This window comes from Pocillopora verrucosa, chromosome 14 (genome assembly GCF_036669915.1).
Source record: "Pocillopora verrucosa isolate sample1 chromosome 14, ASM3666991v2, whole genome shotgun sequence".
NCBI lineage: Eukaryota > Metazoa > Cnidaria > Anthozoa > Scleractinia > Pocilloporidae > Pocillopora > Pocillopora verrucosa.
In genome coordinates, this window is record NC_089325.1 from 7,717,026 (window position 1) to 7,740,516 (window position 23,491).

The window sequence follows — 23,491 nt, forward strand, 5'->3', positions numbered from 1 at the left end:
CAAGGTCTTAAAATCGACATGACAAAGATCCCAACGACCGATTTAAAAAATATTCCGTGGGACCGTATGCTAAAATAATCATGCTGTTTTTTCTTTCTTTTTGCTTCTTTATTGATCAAACTACATCTTTGTAGACCTCACACACACAGAGCAGATATGCTGGAACTGAATAAACGGGCCTCAAAGTCCTAAAATCGATGAGGACAAGATGTCAGTTTGTTTTGTTGCGTCGCGTACATAATTTTAATAATGTCTTCAGTTGATTCTGCATATCCGTTCGGCTGCCGCTTGGCCATATTTTACACATCTTTGGCGGCTGATTAACCATGTTTGGTGTTTTAAATATTTCATCGGATTTGACCTTTCTTTTTTTGTCACGCCTTGATGTAATTTGGTGTTTCCCGCTATCGAATTTGATTTTGCTTCCCATGAAAAAGGCCAATATGGAAAATAGATGATAAAAGTATTTCCTTGCAAAACTATTCATTCCATGGTTTACGAAGGACACAATGCGCGAAGGCGTGCTCGTGAAAAACTCGTCAGGAGGGTTTGGTAATAAACTTTATTTGACGTATATAACTTTGCACTTGGCACGAGTGTTCACTGACAACTGCACGTGAAAGTGCCTAATAGCTAATTAACTATTGGCTATGAACCACCGTCTATTGTGAGATACCCCTTATGTTATCATATTTACTTGAGAGATTATGGAGATCATACCTTAGGCGGCACTAAAAGGTCAGACTGACACGCATTTTAAGAAAGAAAACTAGGCTCGCTATCAGTGGAATGGGTACTAAGGTCAGTGTTAGTTAGGGTTAGAGTACCAAGAGTACTCAACAAGACTTAAACCTTCTGTCGTCCCACATGTATTTGCATCGTTCTTAAAACTATAACACTTTTGGTCAGCACCTGACATTGCTGTTGATTCGTAATATCCTCTATTTCTGCTAAGTTTGAACTACATCGGTGGTTTGAGCTTGATGAACCTTCTGCCTGCTTCTCCCATGGAAGCAATCTCAAAGTTAAAAAAAATGCACTCTATACCTCCAAAGAAAAGGGATAAAACTGGTTATTCAAAGTCCTTTAACGACCTTTTTTTTCTCATTTAAAAGTAATAAGATAATCTGGATAACACTGGTTATCGTAGAACACAACGAATATGGTTGGATTTGAAGGGTTATCCACAACAGTGTCATAAGCATCGGTAGCGTCACTTCCCTTGGGAGGCGGAGTAATCATTCCCTGTCGTCCGGTCGTGTATTCACCGGCAAGGACACGTGCAAGATACATGTAACGGTTTCCTGTCCCATCAGGTGGTGAATATGTCTTTTGCGTGGAATAGGATGCATCTCGAGCAAAGTAAACACCATTTCCATACACGGTGGCTAAAAAAAAAGAAAGCAACCGGTAAATAACATCGTCCTTCTTCTTGCGGGCATTTAATTTATTTTGTTTATTCTTTCCGATAACATTCAAACATTCCATGCTATTTAAACGCTAACTCAAAGCTACTGAGGTTTACAATGAATGTCTAGAACAAGATAATAAGACATCTTCTTTTAACTTTCAAATTCGAGTGATCACCAAAACTAATTACCCTAGCTAAGGAGGACACAAAGGACGTAATATTCGTGTCTTCATAGAGAAAAGTTGGCCTCCTGAGTCGATTATCTTGAAATGTGTCAGTCGTGGAAGATTATGTTTTAATCCCAAGTAGTTATTTTTTATAGGAAATGAAGAAAAAAAATCATGTAGGTATAAACTTCTAAAATAACAATGAACTTAATAATTACCATTTTTGCCACAGTAGCTTCTGTTGAAACCGAATTTGTTGATGGTGGGGCAGCTGCTTCCCGCTGTTCCATGGAAGAGTAGTTTTTCATTGCTAGCTTTTTTATGTTCCATCTGGTCCCGTCTGACCATGTATTGCCGGTACAGGACAGGGTTTTGTACCCTTTCGATCTTGATAATGTTAACAGTACACGTCTTGCGCACGTCTTCTGCTACCTTTTTGTACTCGCTCGCGTTAGGGTCTAATAGCACTTGGTGTACCTCTTTCTCTTTTCCAGAGCCATCCTTTGGGTGCACATCCCACTCCAAGGGTAATGGAACACCTGATTGAAAAGATTTGATCTGACTTGAAATTCATATCAATTAGCACAGTTCAATATACAATAGAGATAGAATTTAAAACGACTTTGATATATAGGTGTGCATAACTGTAAAATATGTATTACTTTTCAGTTCAGCTGCACTGTACCTTTCCCAATCTCTTTTCGAACGACGACTCTCACTTCTCCATCGTCGAGGCAGGTTTCCTTCATGTCCTTGAAAACAATTTTGCATTTTGCATCATCGATTGATACAATAACGGAATCTTTTCCCTCGCGAAAGGCTTCTTCGATCTGCAAATTAATACTGGGCTCATAGGGCTCTGGGGTTTCATCATCATCGCTGTCATAGGAGAACCACTGTACATTTTTGGAAAGAAGCTCACCAACACCTCTCGTGTGATCTTCCTCGATCTTCTGGTTGAGTACTTCGTAAATTGTAGTGGCCACCTCAAGAACGTCTTCTGCATCACCTCTTACAGATATGCGACTAATCGTCTGCTCGATGTTAACATTGACGTCGTATTCAGCTTCCAATCTCTTTATTTGTTGTGTTTGCTCCTTTGAAAGGTTACATATTGGTTCACGCTCAATTACTTTCAGCGTGCAGTGATCAGCCACATCCTTTTCTATTTTCTTGATGACCTCGTCGATGTCTTGCTTGGTGCTTGCGAAAATTTCTATGTAGCTGAAAGGCTTTCCTTTTCCGTGAAACATGCGCATCGATGGCATAGAACGTGAAGACGCTGAGCCACTTCGTCCGAATCCAAACCATCCAGCAAGCTTTGAGAGAAAACCTGTCCCACCTTTCGCAGAAGACAAGCTCTCTTCCATTGCAGTTTGGAACACAGTTAACATGTGGGGCTGATAGATTACAATGCGAATTAGAGCAATGAATGCAGGTTCCTCTCGAGCAAACTTGAAAATAGCAGCCATCATCCCCTCTGCAGCCTCTTTGGCATCTTTATTGATGTTCCCTGTTCCAACAGCTGGAAATGAAATCGAGGTCAATCCATCCGACTCAGCTTTTCGCAAACACGTCAAAATGCAGTCACTTATAGAACGCATGCTCATGCCGTAATCTGGAACCATGTGGTAAATTTTTCTCACTTGAAGCTTTCCGGCGCCAGAAACCACCACAGAGCCTGGCTTCTGGGACCCCATAGCTGAGCATTCTGCTTGAATAGTTGATCCTCCAGCAGCTAGGATAGCCTTTCCTACACCACCCCCCATTGCAACATCGAGCTCGCTGTTCGATAAGGTCGCGATTGCATCAGTTACTTCTTTTGTGATGTTACCAGTCTCAGCTTGAACAACAACATTGCCAATAATTATTTCGGGTTGGGAGGGGTTTAATATTACAGGCTCTTCCCCCAAGGTATCGTCAACATCATCAAGGGTATCTACATTAGATCGTTTGGCGCCAACACTGCTCCGACCTCGACGTTTCTTCTTTCCACTTTTCGGATCTACTGTTCCCGCTGGTGGCTGCAGTGGAGTTGAGCCTACACCACCTCTTTTTTGCAGTTCGGTCTGGAAGGCTTGCACTGATTGCAAATCTTTATCATACACGACCAAATGGACTTCTTTCAAAGTGCTGCTTGGATTTTTCTTACTGAAGGATAATACTTCATCAAAGGAAGCTTCAGCCACGCAATCACGGGGAAAGTTGAGGTTCCCAGTCCCAATTGCGGGGATGGAAATTGTTAAGAGACTCCTCTTTTGAGCTTCTTCAAGACATTTCTCTATGATACTCCGGAGTACCTGCAGATAAGATATTTACTCTTCAAAATACTTGTACCTTACTGATGATTATAACGATGGTGTCTTTGTTAAATTTGAAATTCTTTTGCACTTGAAATATCCGCACAGATGAACTCAGAAACTGTTTGAAGGCGTTTTTGCAATACAACTCCCTCTATTTCCGTTCAAAAAGTGCATTTTTCAACCCTGTAAATCTTAGCCTATATGGAGTTAATGGAAATGGACCGTACTCCGTACAAGAATCTGTTTGAATGGTCAGGGGCCTCTTCTATTAAGGTAGGCGGGTAAGTGGGTAATAATAAGCTGACTTATCAAATCTTTCATTACCAGAAAAAAAGATGATATTCGTGCTTACCTTCTCGCCCGCTCCGTTCTCCCATTCAGCAGATGAAGTATGGAAAACGTGCTTGCACGCAAGATTTGCCCCGCTTGTAACCACAATCTCCCCGGTATCTACCTTGCCAATCAGTTTACACTCTTGTTGTAGCTTGGGACCAGCAGCGGCACTCAGGGCCATTGCACTTGCGTTCTTACTTAGATCCAGATCCGTCGAGGTTGAGTTGACGATAGCATCAACCTGAAGAAAGCCAACAAGATATCAAATTCAGTTCATCGACAACTTGTCTAAATTTTATCCATAAGCCAAGCTGGATGGACACGGGCTGTTTTAAGCGGCCTAGTAAAAGCTTTATGCAGGAGCATACCCTGAGGATGCTTGATTCATTTGGATATGTTTGAGACCAACTATAATCACATGTAATCGGTTTTTTTTTTTGATAAAATTGAACGTGGAATCACTCTTATTCGAAGAATATAATGTGACTTACTTTTTCACTTGTCATATCACCAATGACAAGAACCAATTCTAGACCTTCAGCGGTTTTCATAACATTTGGAGCGGTATTAGAAGAAACTGTTGCTGAGGAAATATCTAGGATTGATGAAACTCTTCCTTTCTCTTTTTCTTTCCTTTTAGGGCCTGCAAACGATTTATAATTGGGATCGTTGAGAAATTTAGAATCCATTTCATTTGCTATGGCCTTTACGACACCATCGTCGATACTGGTAAACTGAACCTCGGACAGGAGACAACTCGGGTTTTCTTGAAAAAAAGCAAGCACAGATTCGACCATAATTTGGGCGCACAGTTCACGTGGAAATTCAAAGACGCCTGTGCCAATAGCAGGAATGGCTACTGAGTTATAGCCTTTCGCAGCGTCCAGGGCATTCTTTACCGCATAGCTTAAAATCTTCTCTTCTCTTGGAGTTTTCCCCATCAATTTTTCCTGTGCTGCTTTTTTCTCCCATCGTGGCCCCACAGCATGAATTACTTTTTGAAAAGGTAGTTTTCCTGCAGACGTGACAGCCACTTGGCCGTCCAATATTGGTCCTCTGTCAATGACAAACCGATCACACTCTGCCTTGAAGGCCTCTCCCGCTCTTTCATAAACGGTTTTTGAGACACCACCCACGTGATGAAGCTTTGAGTTAGCAGCACTAACAATCACATCCACGTTGCGATCGCAGATGTTATCTTTGAACACCAGAATCCTTTTTCCGTCCGGAGTGAGAAGTTCGTACAAACTCTCCTTTTTCTTTTCTACTTTTGTTTCTTCCGTTACTTCCTTTGCATTATCTTTGCTTGGATTACAGTATTCAATTACGCACTTATTTTCATTCTCCAACATGCTCAGTAACTTTTTGCCTTTACTGCGATCAAGCACTTTACGCATCCCAGGTTTGCTGACAGGCACCTTTTGACTTTGAACTTTAGATGCAAGATCTTGAATCAGTTCCTTAGCTTTGTCAACTCCACAGCTGGTACCTGAGACAACCAAATGCTCTTCATCTTCATCTGCCAAACCCTTTATTCGCGTGGAATATTCTTTCAGTTCCTCTTGTATTTGCCGAAGTTCCTGTTCGCAGTACTTCACAAGAAATCGGCGACAACCTTTTGGAAGTGTCACAGCGCTACTGATAATGGTATTTTCTGTGAGGAAACGTTTGACAGCCTTAACAGCAACCGGAACATCCTCCTTTACGCCCACGAGGCAAATATTCTTATTGCCTCTATCAAATGATAGTGTTAAAATGCGTTTTTCTGTTATTTCTTCTTTCAGCTGATGCCACTTTCCGCTTTTCTCAAACTGAACTTGATCTTCATCCAGGTCAACGCATTCTTCAACTATCAAAGTTTTCACTAGATCGCGAGCTTTCTCTGCGACATCACTTTCCGTCCCCACTACTGATAAATCTCCGTTTCTCTCGCCAAAGGCTATCATGGCTTGTAAATTGCTGGCCGTGAACATATCTCTCATGAATGCCTGACAGGGCGTACTTCTAAGCAAGGCGACAGCATTCTGTGGTAAGTTTAGCTTCACTTCTGACATTTTAGCAACTGCCTCCCAAATGGCTGCACTCACCTTATGGATGGTTTCAGGAGGACCTCGAATTTGAACCTTTCCCTTTTGAAGTAGAATGGTCACTTCAATTTCTTCATGTCGACTTTCCAGTTCCTTAGCAAATTCGAGATTTTTTAAGAACTTCAAGCGCATATATGGAATAGACATTGTTTTTTCTATTTTCGATGCCTCTCTCCTCAGCTTTTTGTCAATCTCTTCCATCATTTCTTCCAATTCTTCGGCAATATCCTCGACATCTTGCTTCTTCCCAACGAAAAGGATGACGTGCTGCTCAGAGATGTAATCAATTCTTAGCTTTTCATTCGCTGGACTTTTACTTTTCTTGAAGTTTTCAACTACATAATTCCAAGCCTGCGGAGGAACACGCGTAGAGCTTTTAACAAACTCAGCGAGGAGAGAAGCAATAGCCTCACATGCCTCATCGAAGCTGCACTTATCTCTTGAGGCCTCATCTTTGGGTGTGACTGTGACGCTGTTGGTGCTTTCTATCCAGATTATCTGAACACCATACCTGTTTTGAACTTCTGTCAGATCAGCTTTGCAGTGTTCAAAAATGAACTGCATTTTAACTACATCTACAGTGATATTTTGCACCAGTTCAACGTCAGCTTTAACTGGCTGAGGTTTTCCAAGTAAAGAGTGATATGGCCTGACATCCAATTGTGCATCGCCAATGGAGTGACTCCTCGCCACGACATTTAAAACAGCTGAAATAGATATTCAAAATATTTTAAGGCTATCAGAAAAGACAGGGAAAGGCTACTGCTAAATGAATTCGTTGTGGACCCTAGTTCTTCATTGCTGTGTATAATTTACAACCATCTGAACCTGTCTTTAAGCTAAAAAAAGCTAAGCTTCACAGAGTAGTTCCTGTTGAAAATGTAGGACTCGATTTTAGTCGTATTTCTAGTGGATAGGTAGAACCACAACAGAGATCATGTAGATTGCGCACACAACTCGTTATCTCATGAGGACTGGTGTCTTCTTTGGACTGAAAATTAGGCGTTTCTCGATACTTCTGACAAGGATAATCGGGACATTTTATTTCAGACCAAAGGGAAAGTAACTGACTCTCTTTTTAATCCCTCTTTTTAATACGGTAAGTTATGTTACACACCTTTTGGGTCTTCGAAGTGAACCAACGCCCATCCTTCCTTTAGATTGAGCTCCACACTGCTTACTTCACCACCGTTGTTCTTTGGACTCTCGAAGTAATAGCGTACAGTATCCTCAGTAGTTGTTTCCTTGCTAAAACCCGATACTTGCACGCAGTGACAAACTGGAAGTTGCTCTACTATTGGGATTTTGCCCTCCAGTGGCTTTCTGGAGATCATCTTTGTAACAGCTTTGTAATCTATATATTTTCGGAAGAAAACGATATATAAATATTAAGAGCAAAAAGCTTTAGACTATTTCAAAACGAAACATAGAACTAGATTTGAAGCATCTTAGGAGTACACAAGGGCTATAAGAGTAGTCGGGCTGTTATTTCAAAAATTCAAAATTACACATCAGATTATATATCACTTTCATCGAATGATCGTGTATTAGTGGAGTAATTTCCTCTTATAAAACGGGAGTAGAATATTTTAACCGAGCCTATTTGATAAAACTAAAGCCGTAACAATGAGCTCGAGAACCTTAAAATTTCACCGGCTTCAAAGGGTTAACACTCAATAAAAAATATTTAAAAAAAGAAACAATGTTTACGTTACGCTCGGGGACAACAATGTAAACGCTATGCATATTCCACTTCTACTAAATGAGGATACCGTATTTCTTAACAAATTCATAGAACGCTTATTATCTATAAGGAGGGCGCATAATCCAGGTGGAGTGCACCTATTAATAAACTATTTACAAGTACTGATTCTGCTGTAGTTGAAGCTCAAATGAAGTGGCAATGGAAACAAGTTTTCTTTGCATCGACACATATTTAGAAAGTGAGGGGGGAGGAGAAGGGGCGACTATTCGCGGAGGCGCTTGTTTGATATTATGGCCTCGGGGATGGGCGCTTGTTTGGAGGGAGGTCACTAGCCGCAGCGTGCGCGCTTATTCTAAGAAATACGGTAATTTATCCCTTCCTGTTGTCAGTTGTGTTAGTTTGCTAGTAATGTGAACTTACCATAGTCTTCATTGAAGGTAACTATTGCACATGTTTCATTTCCAAATTCAGCATTCAGGACATCCACTCCACTTACTACTTCCATGTAAGATTGAAGAGCGTCTGAGGTAGTTTTATCACTGAGGCCTTGCACAAAGAGTCTTCTCGTGTCCACGGGCAGTTTCCGTGCGGGTTGTTTGAGAGTAATCAAGAGATTCACTCCATCGTAAACAAGACTTCCTTTATTGATGACTCCACGAGCACCTTCAGGTAAGAAGAAAGATTAAACGATTTTCGTCAAACAGGCAAACACACAAACAAATGAAATAAGGCAAAAAACTTGTGCAACAGTATTGGATAATAACTACATATCATACATTTACGGAAATAATTACCACCAGTTCAATTTCTGTTTGTCAGTTTTCGATCCTAACTTGGACAAGCCGTCAGCCCGTTTGGTTTGATTGGGCGCGAAAAAGAAAAATGGAGACGGCTAGTTCAATTGAAATCCTTTAAAATCACTGTAAAATGGTGCTATTTCTCGTGGTCCTTTGCTATGGAAGTTAAGAGAGGATCCCCTCTTGATGCAGGTATAATGAAGTGAAGCCACGCATGACTGGTACACGGCATTAAGGTAACAGACAGGTGTATGACATTTACTGCAGACTTACTTTCGGCTTTGGTAAAGGTAATGACAGCTGTTGCTTGGTCTGAATTAAAATCCACGCTCTCTATCTCTCCTCCCCCGGAACGCCGTTTGTTTTCGAAAAAATTCGAAATAGCGTCTTTGGTTGTTGTCGCAGCAAGTCCAGTCACCTCAATGGTACGTAACTCTTGTGCTTCTTTCTCGTTGCATGGTTCAACGGCTGTGCTACGAGGTGTGACAGTCAGTGTGGCTCCATCAAGAGTATGCTCACTGTGTCCCAAGACACTTTTTACAGCTTGGAAAGTACCAAAAGTTTATCATTATAAAACAGAAATTTTTGATATGTTAAGTTCAAACACTTAAATTTGCTCGTACTCACTTTCGGCCGCAGCGAAGGTGATAAAAGCAACCCCTCGGTCTGGAATAAAATTGACGCGTTCTATCTCTCCTCCCCCAGTGCGCCGTTCGTTTTCGAAAAAGTTCAAAATTGCATCTTCAGTTGTTTCCGGAGCAAGTCCAGTAACTTCTATTGTTCGTGATTCTTGTATTCTTACTTTGTCAAACGAGTCAGTTGCTGTGTTGCTGGGCATGAGACTCAGTGTGGCTCCATCGAGAATGTGCTGACCATGTTGTAACACACTTTTTACAGCTTGAAATGCAACAAATGATTATTATTGTGGGAGAAACAAAAAACAAAGAGTCCTTTTACTGTTAATGATCCACTCTTTGGAATACAAAGTGATGAATAAAAAAAAAAACTTAACTTACAGAGGCTCAGCAGGTTCTCTGACCCTTTCATTCACAAGATCTTATTAGTAATTCTCCTTACTGTCTGCCATACAATTGTTACGATGTTATCTCTAGGAATTCGGCATTGGATCAACTAATAAATAAATATCCCCTCATTGATGATTTTCTTTATTCTTAGTATTGTATTGATATTGTAAGGAGAAATTCTGTCTCGGTCACTTACTCATGGGAGTTAAATAGTTAAAAATGCAATGTTACCGAGAAATAATTTTTCTCAATATCCGACATATTTCTGCAGGATGGTTTCTTTTCTTGACAGTAGGAGTCCTTATAAGAATTCAAAATGAAAGTCACCCTAAACCAAATTATTTACCATCAACATCTTTGAATGTCACGAAAGCTACATTTTCTTCAGGTCGGAGATCCACAGCCTCTACCTCTCCACCCCCAGAACGCCTCTCGTTTTCAAAGTAGTTGGAAATTGAATCTTCTGTGGTCTTTGCAGCGACGCCAGTTATCTTGATTGTTTTGCTTGTACTTTCCGCATCATCAAGTAATTCTAGACTGACATCAAGAGTAGCACCATTCAGGATATGCTGCTTATCATGCTTGACAACATGTTGTGCCACTAAAGAGGATACGAAATGAAGTAAGTGTAGAGAAAATCGAAGAATACAGATCTTAATCAAACAGCGACAACAACAATTGCTCTTTGTTTTAAAAAGAAAACCTCAGACAGTGTCAAAGAAAACAAATCTCAGAGAGAGCAAAGCATACATTCTATAACTTAGCTTAAAACATTTCCTCTAGTCATCTGATCATGGTCGTATGAGTCTATCATGGGTAAAAAGGGGACGAAACGTCACCCAAAAATCTCACCGTATCATTTTTTCCAGCACTTAAACTTTACTGCATGATAAACAAGTTACGAAGTGATCCTCGAAAATAATCAAATAGCAGAAAAAACAAGCTTTCAAGATGGCAGTCTTCAAAAGGATTCGAACTCGTGCCTGCTGCAAAATGTATGGACGACACTTCTAACTGATCCAGAAAGACATATGTTTAAAGTAAGGCAAATTTTAGTCGGCTCTTTGTTACGAAATTACACAATTGATCTCTTGAGATGAGTTTATCGCCTGACTTTATGAAGGTGAACATTATAACTAAGTTACCCTCAGATGACTCAAACTTCACTCGTGCTACACTGCCTTCGATTTTCACTTCCTCTACGGCGCCACCTCCCGAACGCCTTGTGTTCTCAAAGTAATTCAAAACAGTATCCTCGGTTGTACTTTGAGGAAGTCCTCGAACGATAATAACACAGGTCTGCAAGAGCACGAGAGATAAGTGTGACTAAAGAAAAATTGCTTGAGAAAATCAAATGAATGGGGGGAGGAGGGGGGGGGGGAGTGGGGGCGAATAGCGAAACCAGATATTAAACAGATGGAGGTAACTGGTACCATAGGCAGAGTTCATGGTCTTCATGGTGTTCAGAGGTTTTAGTTTACCGGCTTTAATTAAACCACCAAAACACTATGGACACTGTATGATGTTTAATTTACAAGGGAAAATTTATTGGAAACATTAAATATGATTCAAGAAATCGAAGCATCGTCATATACAAGTGAATCAAGGACTCATCGACTCAGCGATGCTTTTTCCCAAGATTAAAATCAGTGAACTCCTGAAAGGTTCACCCGAGGGTCTGACCTGATGAACTGATGTGTCCTTTGCATGGAACTCTTCATCAAATGCATGATATGAAACTTCCACTTTAGTTCCATTTAAGGTATGTGGCGCTCTTCTTACGACACTCTTTGCAACTGCAAAACAAAGAAGAAAAAATAAAGAGGCAATAAATACCTTAACACAGTGAACAAAGAATACATCAAGCAAAAATCAGACTATTTTTATTTGTGTTAAACTTTCATGCCGAAATTGAATATGGTTTATGAAAGAGATGAACGGATCATTGAATGTTTTTATGGAAATGAACGGCCAGTGGTTAGAACAAGGATGAGTATGCGTGGAATAAATGGATGAAAGAATTAGGAAGAACCGGGGAAGTGATTGTATACGTGTCCATGAAAGAGAGAGTCACAAAAAGAGCTTAGTGGGAAAATCAGTTTGAAATAAATTGGATTTTTAACACTAGAATATTCCCTTTGCAATATTCATGGATGATTCTTGCGAAACTTTCATTATGATCATTAATATTTCATGTAAAGTTAAAACACACATGGCCGACATCTCAATAATAATTAAAGAAGAGCGCAAGTGTTTGGAAATGAATGAGCCAGTCACGCATGACCCTTTGTCAGGATATACTCTTAGGCTTTGGTAATCATTATAATCATTATAATCAATCATCATTTGATAATCATTATAATCATGAATGTTACGTTTTCCTTGCCCTCCCCTAAAGTTGTTTTTATGATGCATGTTTGAGCCGCTGTTTTAAAGATCTGAATTCGGCGAAATCTGGAAACATTTGAAGGGAAGAGCGGAAGTTTCGCACTCGAAAGAACAGGCATGAAATCATGAAATTCGAGTGACCTACATTTAATCCGCACTTCTTTAAACAGAATACTAATTACTAATTACAGTTGTGGTTGAATTCATAGGCTGAGAGAATGAAACAAAGGGAAATTCCAACTCACCATCGCTTTCTTCAAATCTTATGACCGCATCGCCTTCCCTCAATTCCACCGAGCTGATATCTCCACCTCCGGATTGTTTACGTGATTGGAAATATATCATTAATTCTTGCTTGGATATCTTTCTACCGATAGCTCGAACGTGTAAAATCCGACCTTCGTCCATGTTAAGATGATGTGCGTATCTAAACTTCGAAAGGTAAATGTGAGATAGATTTGTCCCGCATCGTGCGTAACCGAAACTTCTCGCAGGCGCGGATTCCGAGAATCTGGAAGGATGTCAATTTCCGACGTATCGATGATGTCATCGTCTGTCACGCAAGTAACCTGTTCAGTGGCCTACTGGGGTTAAAACAAACTGCATTTGTCTCTTAAATTAAGCTATTCGAACGAATAGATAACTGTGATTTCTCTACTACTTAAATATGGTATAACACAAATTGGTTAAAAATTTATGTGGTTCCCCTCTAAGATTCTTGCAGAGAATTGGTTAAAGGGATTCCCCGCTTGATATGGGAATACGTGGATCACTGTAATACTGCCTTGCCTTCTTTTTAATCGTCGGTGCTGATATCTCAACCTCGAGATTGTTTGGGAGATTGGAAATATTTCGCTCATTCGTACTCTAATATTTCTCCCACCCACTAATACCTCGGACATGCAAAATCCGGTCTTCTTCATGTTTACAAAGGTATAACTTAATCTTTCTACAACTTAAAAACCGAAAATAAGCTTAAAAAAAAAACGAGTTCCGCGTCAGGCGAAACCGAAATTTCTCGTCAGTGCCGATTCTCAGAAATCGTCGGGAAAAACCCCTACATGATATTTCGATGACGTCACTGCCTGTCACGCATGTTTCTTTCAAGGGACTAGGGGTAAGATAAGATATTTTAGCTTTATAAAAATACGAGCTAGACGTTTGAATGACGGTAATTTCCTTCATAAATAAACTAAATATCAACTAAACTAGATAGAGCAATTCTCATTACATTTAAAACTTAAAGAAAATGTAAACTAAATGAGAACCAAAACAAACATTCTTCCCTCTCCCCGTCAAGGTCTTACCTAGTCCCTAGACGATTTGTTGCCACGGAAGTTTTAGGGAATTCTTGGAAAGCGTGTCAGAAACACACAGTGAAGCAATCGTGACTTCAAGACAGATCGTCAGACACCAATCTGTGGCGACGCTATCATGGCAGCGAAGCCAATTTTCGTCGATGAGCCATGGAATCCACAGCCTAGAAATACAAGTGTCGCCAACAAAAGTGTCGTTGTTAAAAACCTATCACCCTCGACAAGCAAGGAGGCGATAATCATCTACTTTCAGAGGCGAAGAAATGGTGGAGGTGAAGTAGACGGTGTTTGCTTACGAAGCGAAGGTGTAGCAGTTGTTACATTTGAAAAAGAAGAAGGTTGGTTAGATTCATTGATTTTGAAAATCATTTCGATCGCCTTCAAACTGCAGTCAGCTTTAGTTTAAACACCGATAACTGCGACACTTTCACGGAGATTAACTGTCGATCCATGACGAAATGGCTCGATTAGCTATCAAAATATCGAAGTCACTTGCTTTGTTTCTTTATTCAGAGTTGGTTTGATACGAGGTGTTTGAATGTTCCCATCACTTTCAGCGGCGATAAACACCATAGAAGACGGAAGTTCGTTGAAAACGAAACTTTCGAGACAAGCGCTACAAATTTCCCTCGGGAAAGCCCCTGCACCTTCTATGTTTAGCAGGTCTTGGAAGTCGAATATATAATCATCGTATACTTTAGCAATAAGTTATATCTTTTGGCCTCTTGAAAGTACTTTTAATAAAGAAGAATTTGCATAAATAAAGGCAAGAGGCGGAAGTCCAACTAAAAATAAGAACTGCAGGCCCCCCTTCCCCCCGGGCTTTATCGGATTCCTTTATGAAGTGTTGTGGCGTGTAATTTAAAGAAAGGAATGATCAGTGATCGTCTGGCTTAGAACCAACTGGTGAAATATTCATGTTCACTACAAACAGCTTGCATGAGAGAATTTGCATACACAAGAAACAATTGGAAATATCACTACAAATGATGTCACGCAGTCACGAAACATTAATTTACATTTCAGGCATTTCACGCAAGTCACGATCCTTAAAGAAAAAGATAATAGATTATCGAAGGTAGAACTTATGAACAGAACAGATTTACCTAGAAACGCGTTTGCTACAATCAACACTCTCTCCTGGAAATTTAACATATTCTACCAATCAAGCAAATGTCGAAATTAAAGAGAATTTTAGTAGTATTTGTGTTTGGACAACCACAATACTAACTGTTTCACTGTTATTGCTCAAACGTTTTAAGTAGTAAGATTAGGACAAGGACAGAGAAGGGAAGGGGGGGGGGGGGTTGATCGCTGGTCGGGTTGGAGAGAAACTATGAGCATTTTGTTTGGTAGCGTTAGATGTCTATACAACGAACTGTAAATATTTAAGCTAAATTGTAATCTGTCATTTTGTATGTCCTGATCAACAAAGCCTAAGGCTCTCTACGATTTTTGAGCAGGATCAGTTGCAGGCTGATCCCAAATAATTGATATGTGCAGTGTGCAGTGTAAAGAGTTTAAAGGCTGACGTTTCGGGCGTTAACTCAGACGAAGGGCGAACGCTCGAAACGTCAGCTTTTAAACTCTACGGTGGCCAATTTGCGTTTTCAACTCAGTTGATAACAGTAAATTACCCTGTTATACTCTCCCACCGACGCAGCACCACAGTTTCTTTAGAAACTTACCCCCTTTGCTCGTTTGCTAATAGAGATAACTGCTTTCATTCAACAAAGCATTGTTTTGCGTTGGCTCCGTGCAACATCTCAACATCTCGAATCCTGTAACATAATCAGTATAGTTTGTGGTTTCAGTTTAGTTTTATTAACGAGTTGATGATGTAAGTCAGCCATGGTAAAGAGTTTTGAGCGTTAAACCCTTACAATTGGCTCTGGCGACGGGCTGATGCTCGAAACATGAGCTTTAGAAATTCTTTACGGTGGCTTATATACGTTACCAACTCAGTTGATGAAACCAAATGATCTTGCAATGTCCCCTCGACGCAGCACCAGGTTTATTAAGAAACTTACCCCCTCTAATCCCTTTCAGTGGCAGAGTCTGTTTTGACAAGGGCACACAACATAGATGGCGTTCAGGTCAAAGTGGAACGAAGTATTCAAACGTCAAACCAGGTACTTTACGCATATTAGATCTAAAATGATATGCATACCGTAACAGACGGATTGGAGCACAAAATGGGTGAGGCGGGTAACTCGGCGGGAAGTCCATTCCAATAATAGGGATGGTCACATTCCCTCATAATATTTATAGGTTTGCTTCCTGAATTTGTTTCCTACCAAAGGAAAATGTTCAAGCTCTACCTTGTGAACTTTCATTCTGGCGGGAGGAGAAAAATTCTAGTCTGTTATCACGGATAAACCAGGGACAAAATTTTGATTACACAATTAATTATGTATTGCACAGCTCAGAAATATGTCAATATAAAAATAATTTTTGACCTATTACCTGTATTAAAACGCTTTCAAGGTGTTTGGCAAAGTGGCCGCCCGTCTCGATCCAGAATCATTAGGTTTAAGCTTCTCCAGTTTGGAAGAAATTCTACAGTCAATCAAAGACAAAACAGTAGAGTGGAGAAGGATTTTCGACGGCTTTGTGGTGTCCGGAACATTTGAACAAATAGAAGAAGTTCACAACTCGTTACAGAAAATTAAATCAATCAGAAGTTATCAGGGAAAGAGAGAGACTGCGCAGACAGATTGCAAAAGGTCAGCGTATCCGATGGCTTTTGGACAGTCTCCCCGAACTGGTAAACTTTTTACTGAACCAGCCATTGGTCGAAAACATTCCAACATTGACAGAAACTCGACAGGGAGGGCAAACTTGAGAGACTCTCAAGGGCGAGGATCGAATCACCGGATGAACATATTAAACAGCAAGATGAAAAACAAGGGAGAGGACAAATTAGTACAACTGCAGGCATTTACTCATGGTTCTGTCGTTCCTTCATTCGACTTCCCTGGTGCTGAGAGTACTCCCAGCATTGAACAGAAACGCGAGTCAGAGAAAAACAGTAGTGGTAGAGATCAGTGCCAAGCAAAAGGACTAAAGACAGAACATTTAATGGCGACTGCGGATAGAAAAATGAAAACAGATGAAGCTAGGAAACTTGAAGATGAATTTAAAAAATCTCAAATTTTAGGTGGTGGTGAACGAAGACTAAACAGGGAAGAAGCAAGAAAGTTCAGTGACCATGGAAGTCCCCAAATTATGCCCCAGAATTACAAAGGTCCAACGGAATTAAGTGCTTCTAGAAAACACAAAGTGGAGAATACATCTCTTGATGGAAAAACCATCGTTACCCGAAGTGAAACTCCCATCCAAAAAGTAACAAATAAAGAAATTTGTGGGACGGGTCAAGGAACGACCCCTGAATCATGTGCAATAAAGAAAAGTTGCGTCGAGGACGACCCAAATGAGAGAACAGAAGATACTGAGTCGGTTACGGATAGGGCTTCCAACGATGTTTCGGGGACAACCTCAGAGCCAGCACCATACACTAATGGCGCAGAGACTTGGGGCAATCATCAAAATCAAGACGAAACAGAGCCATTTGAGACTCTGTCGAGAAAACAACAGGGTGGTTATAACAATGGGCTATGGGATGTCAGAGAAAAGGGAAACTCCCTCTTAGGCAATGAAGGAGAAGCCGTGATAAGTGACCACATCGAGGAAAATGCACAACGGAATGAAATCTGTGAAAAACAAGTCCATCCGCAATCAAAAGGCCCAAACAGTCCTAGTGAGAGCATAAAAGAACCGGAGTCCACAATCGCCACGAGGGAGAGCAACCATATTAAGTTCTTAACGGAAACTGGTATCACCGTCTTGTTACTTAAAGGAGACATTACGAACCATCATGTAGACCTTCTTATACGTCCCGCCAATCCATCGCTCTGTTACAAAGAGGGACCGTCAAATCAGATTCAAGAAATAGAGGATACATTGGTGAAAGATGAATGCCAAAGGATCACTCAGGGCCAAGAAACGCCGAAATATGGCGAAGCATTCTTTACTGATGGTGGTAATTTACCTTGCAAAGCAGTCCTTCATGTTATTCTGCCCCTCTGGATCGAGGAAAAGAAGGATACGAAGGAGCTTAAGCACTTAATCCACATGTGTTTAAAGGAAGGATTGATTTTGGCATCAGAGCATGGACACAAATCGGTTGCGTTACCGCCACTAGGACAAGGGGGGAATCCCATTCCAGTTCGTTTCTCGGCAGAGGTGACCACTCGTATCATCGCTACGTTTAGCAGAAGCGTTAGTCCATTGCACAATGGAGTTACTGATTTCCACATTGTGTGTAAAGATGACGCCACTTTCAGTATATTTGCCAAAAAATTGAGAGAATTTTCATTTCGAGAGAAACAACAACCATATTTCGCACGGGCTGAGGACAAAACAGTCCCATATGAAAGCATTAGCAGATGTGGTACTGGGCTCAAAAAAGACGAACTCTCTTCGCTGAAAGGGACACCTTGCCAGGAAAATCAAAATGTTACCATGTTACCTGTCTCTAAATCGAATTTAACATCACAGCCACCCTCATTTTTTCATGGCACAGAGAGCAGGAAAAACCGTCTAACTCGAAACGAAGCAAAACCCCGTGAAGTTCTCCCAAAAAGTCGACAAGATAATGCTAACAATAGGCTTAAGAATTTCAAGGAGAAAGAAAACACTTTTCTCGAGAATGGAGGAGAAGCTGTAACAAATCACCCCAAGGGCGAAAAAAGCTTGATTGAAGCGCCAAAACAAGGTGAAATATATGGAGAAGAAACCTACCAACATTCAAAGAGCCCCAATTCAGAGGAAAGCATTGAAGATGTGGAGTCCTCAACAACTGTGCTGAGAAACAACCATATGAAGTTCTCCACAGAAACTGGTATCACCGTCATGTTATTTAAAGGAAATGTAACAAGCCACAATGCAGACGTTCTTATAAGTCCTGCTAATCCATCGCTTTGTTACAAAGTAGGACTATCAAAGCAGATTCAAGAGGCAGTGGGCAGTTATGTAAAAGATGAATGCCTTATGCTCACCCAAGGACAAAAAATGTTAAAATATGGTGAGGTGCTTGTTACTGGTAGTGGTAATTTACCTTGCAAAGCTGTCTTCCATGCTATTCTGCCCCCATGGACCGACGGTGAAGAGGATAAGAAAAAGCTTAAGCGCCAAATCCACAATTGTCTTAAAGATGGGCTCATGTTGGCATCAGGACACAGACACAGATCTGTTGCTTTCCCCCTATTAGGACAAGAGTGGAACCCCATTCCAGTTCATGTGTCGGCAGAGGTGATCACTCGTGTCATTGCTGATTATAGCAAAGACGTTGGTCCATTGCACAGTGGAGTTACTAATGCCCATGTAGTTTGTGAGGATGAAGCGAGTTTTGAACTGTTTGCCAAAGAATTGGAAGAATTTTCATTCCCACATAAACAACAAAAACATTTTAAGACAAGAAACAAGCTTTACGAAGATTACAAAGCAGTAGCAAATGAAAGCACCAGAATAAGTGGATGCATAAAAGACAAATCTTCTGCGCCGGAAGAGAAATCTCGTCAAAGTGCTGCTTTTTCGGTTAGGTTTAAAACAGATCCAGTGCCGGAGGAGGAGAATGGAACGACCCAAATGGTCTCACCCCGAGAAGAAATTGTCACATCCTCAATTGAAATTAAATCAAGTGAAGAGCTATCCGCCGTGAGCGAGAAAATGACTATGATTGAAGTAGAGGATTTGTTGCAGCCTGAGGAAGCTCGAGCGTTCGAAATACTGGAAGCAACGTCTGGAAGACACTTACTTAAACGTGTTGGAGAAGTATCAAAAAGTGTGCCTAAGGGGGAGAGTTTAAACAGGGAAATAGCAGAGGAGTTCAAAAGAGATGAATTTGAAGAACAGGTCACTGTAAACCATGATTTTGAAAATAAATCTTCAGTGCAACTCCAACAGTGTACGGCTGTCGACCCGTTTTCTACACAAGAAGCGATGGAGCAACACCACGCTCAGCGCAGCATAAGACACATCACAAATCTTCCTCCGTTATCAATGGGCATGGACAAAATAATTCGAAGGAGTTCAAATTCGTCCTCTCTTCATGATGGTGGAAGACTGTTAGAAGGTTTCATGTCGCCCACTATTGAGTCCCTCATTAATGCCGATCTTCACCTCGGTGCTCAAGGATTAAAACTTTTACATGACGATGATGACGATGTAAAGAAAAAAGAAGACCTGGAGGAAAGCTCTTCGCTTAATTCACATGAAAAAAATTCTTCAACTGCCTCAAGTGTTCCGCACTTAATTGGCCTTCAGAGCAATGACAATATGCCACACAATTCTAGAAGGAAAGTTGAAAAAATCCTTGATTCCAACATGGAACTTGAAACTCCTGATATTTTGGAAACAACAATTCAAAACAGTCCTTCATTGAGTACGATAGACGACGAAAACGGATTACAGACGCTTCCTGAGAAAAATGGTAGGTGATGACGTATTGAGTTTTCCTGGAGTTTAACTTAACCTTGACCCATCCAGTTGGTCTTAGGAAATAAAATAAAAACTGAAAAAATATCTGTGCAAAGTCATATTATACTAAGTTGCATAGTTAGGAAAAATGTTCTGGTTTTGTGTCGTTCCTGGATAATTTTTTTCTTTTCAGGAAGAAAAGAGCAAATCGGGTCTGATGGATATGGGTTTTTATCAAATATATTTGAACATAAGCATTCTTGATAGAAATATTGGTGATTCAAGTGGCTCAAAATGGTTTATCTATTTCCAAAAATTTTGAAGGAAACAGGCAAAAATGTGGTAATATTAGCCATTAAGGAATTGGTGTGATAAAAAACTAAAACCATCTTGAGTTATCTTAAGACTCAATTATATTGACTTTAAACTAACTACACATTTATCTATTTCTTAGTTTCAGCAGAAACTGCACAGCCGCGGAATGCCCGCACCCTCTGCGCTCTCTGCCAAGAAGCGGTGGATCAGTTGGCCATTGAAAATTCAAACACCTGTGAAAAGCACAAGTTCTGTGACGACTGTACACAGAAAGCTTTCTCATTTAGTGATGACTGTCCCGCTTGCGCCGATGCATATGGCTTGATAAATCCCAAAAGAGTTGACATTGTTACGCTCAAACGTAGATCTAACCTTGATACCAAAGGTACGTAAGAGACCTAAATTAAGATGCATTGTTTAATTATCAGAATATTGAGATGGATCGAACAGATAAGATAAAACTAACTAGCCTCAGACAAGGTCGCTGTCATTCATTTCTCGTACGCTTATTATTTACAGGTTTTGAAATTTTCTTCGAGACAGTTTCCTATTGATTTTTATGAATATGCCCGGCCCTATGTCTATTTCTTCGTTTTTATCTCCATATTTGTTAATTTTCCCTTTCAATCTATTCATTGACTTTTTCGTTTCACATAGACACTCATCCTTCCACATCCGACTCAATCTCACCTGTGGAACGCCCCAGCATTGCCCACAGATCAGTCGGTCCCCAAGGCAACCAGCCTCCTGGAGAAATGATGTGGAAAAAGTATTCGGAAGATCTTACTGGTTTTGAAGGTTGTGGCACAATTGTTACAACTTTCACTTTCTATGATGGAGTCCAAAGCCCTGAACATCCAACCCCAGGCAAACCATACAAAGGCATATCGTGCATGGCCTACTTTCCTAACTCGCAAGAAGGAAAAGGGGTTCTGAAATTACTTCGAAAAGCTTTTGACGCCCGCCTGGTATTTACTATTTCACAAACTGCTGCCGAAGAGTCTGGTCAGGTGGTGTTGGATGGATTAGAACTGAAGACCACAGCTGAAAGTTATTTGAGGTAAGGGGCTCAGTTAATCCGCTTAGGTCTTCACATCTGGGGGCCTTCGTTGATCTAGTTTGAATCAGGATAGTTAACTATTATCAACTGTGTTGATAACGCAAATTGGACACCGTAAAGAGTTTCAAAGCTGACGTTTCGAGCGTTAGCCCTTCGTCATAGCGAATCAGTCTCGTTCGTTTAGGAAAAGGTGAGGTATTTTCGGTAAAAAAAAACTCAGAAGCAATTTCAAAAGAGTAGAACAATAGCGTAATTCAGCGACCTGGAGTTGCAGGGTTTACAAATGTTTCCTTTTGTTCTCGTTTTACGAGTGAATTTCAAGGAATGACTATGAAAATTTTCCACTTTACTCGACGAGATTTTTCGCTAGGTGTTGGTAAATATGATTGCAGGTTATATTTTGCTTTTCTTTGGAATTTTAGGCCATGTCAAATCTTGAAATATTTTCTCTTCTTAATTGTAATCCAGTTTTACCTCTATAAATCTTCAGGAATGGTCAGCCAGACGTCGACTATTTTTCAAGACTAAAAGGACAGTTGGCAGCTAAAGGAATTTGCTGAAAAAAAAAAAAAACTTCTGTTCTGCGGAACATTGACTGAACTGATTTTAACTGCGTTATATGGTGTTCCTCTTTATACGTTTTTGAGGATTATTTTTAAGCTTTTTCCTTTGATTTCGCGGCCTCGTGCAGATGCATATCTCAGATTTTCTTTTTCCTTTTTATTTTGAGCTAGCACGAAAAAATCTAAGGCCATACAAAAATTGAAGTACAAAAATTAGAAAAAAAAATCCACGGACTAAAAATCTCTAAATTAGATATCTTAAAAGACAATGCATGATCAACTAGAACGACATTTTTTTGGCTTTTCTGCATTGATTCGTTCACATGTCATCCTCAGCTCACTTGTCCTTTTGCGCATTCTAAGAATAAGTAACGTAATTCGTAAAAATGATAAGTAATTATTACCCTGTATACCATAGCGAGGTAATTGTACGGGAAAAAAAATCACATTGAAGGAACTTTTTTATGTAGTTTGTTTCGTTTTTGGATCTAACGTCAGGGTGGTTTAGGCGTCTCTACACAAAACAACAAAACTAAGCAACATAACTTTAAAAGACCAAATCCAACAAAAAGGGAATAGCGATGGGTTTTTTCGCATCATAGAATTAATTTCAACGCTTAAAAGGCATAAATTTTTATGCAATTTACCAAGTACATCATTGTCGAATTTTAATAAACTTGGAGGCTCTGCAAATTTCCTAGAGGTAATAACACTGAAGTGCGTGACACCTTATAATGACACCTGTGCAACTGTAACGCACGACAATTCTACTAAAATAAACTCGTCGTAGAAACTGGAAGACCCTGGCATTACAAGAATACACGTCAACACCAAGCTGAACGTAATCAATCAGTCACTAAGTAGATTAGCTCAAATATTTTAAAAAAGAGGAAGGAAAAAGAAACAACGAATTCACGAATTCATTTGATTTCATACACCTCTGGCTCTCTTGCTATAGTGAAGGAGGTGAACTTGTGAATGGGCCTGCCTATCCTATTTGCTCATGGAAACCTTTTAAAAGTGAAAAGGAAAACAAAAGTGAATCATTCAACGATGTTGTGCACCGAAATTGAGGCTAATAGCAGTGAGTGAATCAAAACATTTACAAGAACACAAATTTAGGAAACTAAAGGCAGCCACGGGGACTCAGAATTTTTTCTTTGTCCCACGCTCGTGACAAGACGAAAAAACATCTTTCTTAATTCTTCACCGAGCTCAAAATTTACCATCTCTACTTTTCTGTCAAAAACATTACGCTATCGACATTGCTGATCCTAGCAGTATGCAGGACGCGTGTCATTAGAACTTCGTAATAGACCCCGCTCACCGAAGAGTCTCTGTGGCTCAGTGGTAGAGCATCAGAGCGCAAAATCCGAAGGTCTGAGGTTGAATTCCTCATGGAGACTCAGAATTTTTTCTTTGTCCCACGCTCGTGACAAAACGAAAAAACATCTTTCTTAAAGGCAGCCAGTTACACGAATGCTTCCAGAAGTCTTTAGTAGTTATTCTCATGAAAGTAAATTTTATGAAGATCGCTCGGT

At 40.2% G+C, this 23,491-nt stretch overlaps 2 protein-coding genes across 2 annotated transcripts; one reads left to right on the top strand and one right to left on the bottom strand.

Annotated features, from left to right (window-relative positions):
* Window positions 1-555: 555 nt before the first annotated feature.
* On the bottom strand, window positions 556-12,748 carry LOC131776525 (protein mono-ADP-ribosyltransferase PARP14-like). The gene is made up of 13 exons (XM_066161306.1): window positions 12,462-12,748; window positions 11,512-11,624; window positions 10,974-11,127; window positions 10,175-10,429; window positions 9,431-9,700; window positions 9,077-9,346; window positions 8,427-8,669; window positions 7,419-7,655; window positions 4,706-7,008; window positions 4,234-4,455; window positions 2,264-3,878; window positions 1,797-2,117; window positions 556-1,388 (listed from the first exon to the last, which is right to left on the bottom strand). The coding sequence occupies exons 1-13, from the start codon at window positions 12,622-12,624 to the stop codon at window positions 1,105-1,107; spliced, it is 6,450 nt and encodes a 2,149-aa protein (XP_066017403.1). The 5' UTR covers window positions 12,625-12,748; the 3' UTR covers window positions 556-1,104.
* Window positions 12,749-13,583: 835 nt separating this feature from the next.
* On the top strand, window positions 13,584-22,749 carry LOC131776452 (uncharacterized). The gene is made up of 6 exons (XM_066161541.1): window positions 13,584-13,870; window positions 15,582-15,664; window positions 16,020-20,025; window positions 20,467-20,712; window positions 20,985-21,387; window positions 21,878-22,749. Exons 1-6 carry the CDS (start codon window positions 13,651-13,653, stop codon window positions 21,945-21,947), a joined length of 5,028 nt encoding a protein of 1,675 aa, XP_066017638.1. The 5' UTR covers window positions 13,584-13,650; the 3' UTR covers window positions 21,948-22,749.
* Window positions 22,750-23,491: the final 742 nt, after the last annotated feature.

Bases quoted from the DNA above. Each gene is read 5' to 3' on its own strand.
- LOC131776525 (XM_066161306.1), bottom strand. From the start codon at position 12,624: ATGGACGAAGGTCGGATTTTACACGTTCGAGCTATCGGTAGAAAGATA. The intron at 11,128-11,511 runs GTCAGACCCTCG...GTGCTCTTGCAG, and splicing joins AGGACACATCAGTTCATCAG to ACCTGTGTTATTATCGTTCG. The intron at 3,879-4,233 runs GTAAGCACGAAT...TCTTATCTGCAG, and splicing joins AGAACGGAGCGGGCGAGAAG to GTACTCCGGAGTATCATAGA.
- LOC131776452 (XM_066161541.1), top strand. From the start codon at position 13,651: ATGGCAGCGAAGCCAATTTTCGTCGATGAGCCATGGAATCCACAGCCT. The intron at 13,871-15,581 runs GTTGGTTAGATT...AATCCCTTTCAG, and splicing joins TACATTTGAAAAAGAAGAAG to TGGCAGAGTCTGTTTTGACA. The intron at 15,665-16,019 runs GTACTTTACGCA...AACGCTTTCAAG, and splicing joins GTATTCAAACGTCAAACCAG to GTGTTTGGCAAAGTGGCCGC.